The 3,456-nt window shown below is 35.4% G+C and overlaps 1 protein-coding gene across 2 annotated transcripts in view; it reads left to right on the top strand.

The window, feature by feature from the left end:
- Window positions 1-984, top strand: part of LOC117120545 (acidic phospholipase A2 E-like) — a 6,711-nt gene extending 5,727 nt beyond the window's left edge. Inside the window, exon 4 of one of the 2 annotated variants that reach the window (XM_033265569.1) lies at window positions 97-984. In XM_033265569.1, the coding sequence (XP_033121460.1) occupies window positions 97-243 (147 nt within the window). In that variant the 3' untranslated portion in view covers window positions 244-984. The remainder of the gene's footprint in view (window positions 1-96) is intronic. The other variant, XM_033265570.1, reaches the window with a different exon arrangement.
- The last annotated feature ends 2,472 nt before the right edge of the window (window positions 985-3,456 follow it).

Genomic DNA, 3,456 nt, shown 5'->3' with positions numbered 1-3,456 from the left:
GTTCCATTTCCAAGTTATATCAAGGGTACATAACAGTATGAAATCTAAGTCAAAAATCTTGAATATTTATTTTAATGATTATTTTTCTTTTCTTATATAGAAGGCTCTACCAACCATCCATCTCACAGGAAGTGCGCACTTGAGATTTGTGAGTGTGACAGCCAGGCGGCGTTATGCTTCAAGACTTCGTCCTACGACTCTAAATTTCTTGACCACGATCGAAGTGCTTGTAAAGCTGAGTAACAGCACAATAAAATATGCGAGTGGGCCTAGTGATTATGTGTATCATGAAAATTGTATCCGTGACGTCTTGTCTTAATGAAAGGAAATACCATTTTTACCGACGACAGTGATATATTTGCAATATTGTGTAATATTCAAATACATTAAATGCAACATTGTTCGTCATTTTAAAGACAAATTTTGTGTAGAAATGATAGTCTTGTTTTTTAGGTACCTTGCCCAAGGCAAAAAGCGAGATACTACGTACACCGAAACTTGGTTTGAACCACATGTCACAATCACTGCACCAACCGCTCCCACACTACTTCAATATCATTACTAGAGTTTACCCTGGCTATCGCACAGATGGGTTCCCATATTGGGAGGGTCATGAGAAGAGAGCTAGCTTGTTTTTTTGCTGGAAGATAAATTTTTAGATATTCGAAAAGTTTTTGTTTTTTAGGTGCTTTGAAATACACTTCGTGCATTATGAGACGTCTATTATTGAATACACTCATTTATAGTTTTTCCCTACTTTGCTATGGACAATTAATAATTATGATGATGAAGAAGATGATGATGAAGCTGTGCAAGATTAATTAACAGGCTCTTTGATGTGAAGTGTCAAGCGAGGCCCGTCCTAAGTTATGGTTGGGAATTTGGAGACATTGTCGTCGTCGTCAAATTTTCAATGCACACAGTCGGACAATAGAGGATTTATGATATCTGTTTTGTATAGAAAGTAATATGAAACCCATAAAATATGAGTTCAGGCATTCATTTATCTGTCTGTGGAAAATATAACATATGAATCATACAAAATAAAAAGAATTCAAATAAAATATAAATATGTAAAAAACATCTACACTAAATCAAAATGGAATATTCACTGCCTGTTGGATCCCAGTTTTAGTATTGCAGGGGTTCTGAAAGCTTTACAGTATAACCAACCCTCGTATTTCTGATAGATCGCTGATTAAAATGTAAAATATTTAAGATTTTATATTCAGTACATTCTCAAATGTTATGTAAATCTCATATAGGCCTATCCCAAAATTACGTTATATTGTTATATAGAATTAAGATAACTTACGAATATAGGCCAAATCAATAAAACCATTGGACTGAACTTTACCTCACTACCCCATTACCTGACTAATTCAGTGGGCATCTGTTAAACGTCTCCCTAATTATTATATATGAAGTCTTTGACAGGACAATAGCCACTGTTCATGACAAAAAGCCCAACCCAAGTGGTCAACTCCTTACATTTGATTTATAAAATAAGCTCGATTGAGAGACAGCTCGTTACTAAATATAAGTTAAGTTCTACCCCAAAAGTTTTTATATTATCTGACCAATAGAAACTCCCCAAAATGATGTAATAGTCAAATGATTAGAATAAGGTGATATCTTTCAACCAATCACAGAAAGTCTACCACACCCCCAAGCTTGTATGAAAAGTAAAGTATTAGTTATCTAGAGAAGACTTCCTTCTGATACCTCGAAGGAAACACTACGTCTCACAATCTTACTTGTATATATTGTATATATCACGCAGTGTGAATAAACGCTTTGCATTATAACCAGAAGAGATGTAGTCAGTTCAGTTATTTAAAGTAAACCATCTCGCTTGTTGTCATATCACTACAATCATAGTGAAGATCCAGTCTTTGCATCCGGAACATACACTAGAATCGGGCACAACAACTTGAGCATTACATGGCGAACTGCCATACGTAATATTACAATATTCATGCACCGAAGTAGAAAGTTTAACTTAATAATTTTGATAGACCTATGTTTTATGTTGAATGGTTTTTAATGATAGTCCTATTAATACAGTCTAATATTATGACCACAACATAAGGAAGTCCTCTCTAAACTTTGCGTATCTCAATATACATATATATTTCCTTAAATCAAGGAAGTCCACTCGTTAAATTAGTATACTGTATATAGTATAGAGAATTTTGTCTGTCAATCTCAGATATCCAAATTTTAGGAAACTACGTGTTATGCATGCACCGACATGAGAACTTTAATCTAATAACTTTGATATGTAGGCCTATATGTTTTATGTTGTTCGTTGAATGGACTTCTTTAATAAAAATATTACAGTCTAATATGACCACAACATAAAGAAGTCCACGCTGTAAATGTTTAGCATAATATTGTACAGAGAATTTCGATTGTTTGTTAATATCATCATGTTAGATCCAAATCACGTTTTATGCAAGTACCGACGAGGAAAGATTAAACATAATAATTTTGATGTACATGTTTTATGTTATGTGTGTTGATTGGTCTTAGTTAATAATATTACAGTTTATATTACAGTCAATGACTTTAATGTTAATAATATTACAGTTTAGGCCTAATGGTTTACAATAATATTACAATTTAATGGCCCCGGAACCCCGACCTAGGTCCTTGGCGGCCCCCTAGCCCCAATCATCAGTGCTCGCGCTTCGCTCGCAACCTGACCATTTCACTTCTCGTGGCTACGGCCCTGCTATGACGTTTGTGGCTGATTGGTTGAATTATGGTAAAGAAAAAACAATCAACGATTGTCGGAGGGGTGGGGGGAAAGTGGGGAAACACAAATGTACGGTATTATTTATTTAATAAAATAATATTTAATTTGTATACAATAAAATTTTATCACTGAGAGAACAGATAATGATGTCAAAATATTGTATATAGGGGGCCTACATGGAGGCTTCGTGATCAGAAGTTCTTGTCAGGATTTGGTATGTTGGTCCCTGGCGCGGCTGGGCTGCTGGGCCGCGGCTTGGTGCCTGGAATCGTAAATAGGCCATGAAGTAAAAAGTTTGCGGAAGGCTGGCCTAGTAAAGTATCAGCCCGAGTATCAGTATCTTAATTTAAAACTCAGTAGTCGGTAGTACACTTCTCCCTCCCGGACGCATGCCTCCCGGACAGTCCTCCAGTGAGGACAGGACCGGACAAGATTGAGTACCTGACCAAAACCATTTTCACTGTGTGGTTAAAAAAAAAAAAAACAAAACATAAATAAAACTACAGAAAGGCAGATGCATGTGCGAATACCATAGGATTTATTGGATACTCAATGATTGACGAATTCATTTTTATTATGTGGTATCCACGGTTATTGACAGCTGGTTTAATTCAGATTAAAGTTTTTGTTTGTTTCCTTTGAGGCCAAAATTATGCTAATTTTTTCTAAAATTATGCCAGCAAATATGCTAGATG

Source organism: Anneissia japonica, unplaced genomic scaffold (genome assembly GCF_011630105.1).
Source record: "Anneissia japonica isolate Jap-2015-1 unplaced genomic scaffold, ASM1163010v1 scaffold287917_len653891_cov171, whole genome shotgun sequence".
In the NCBI taxonomy this organism is placed as follows: domain Eukaryota; kingdom Metazoa; phylum Echinodermata; class Crinoidea; order Comatulida; family Comatulidae; genus Anneissia; species Anneissia japonica.
This window is presented reverse-complemented; position numbering and strand designations above follow the sequence as displayed.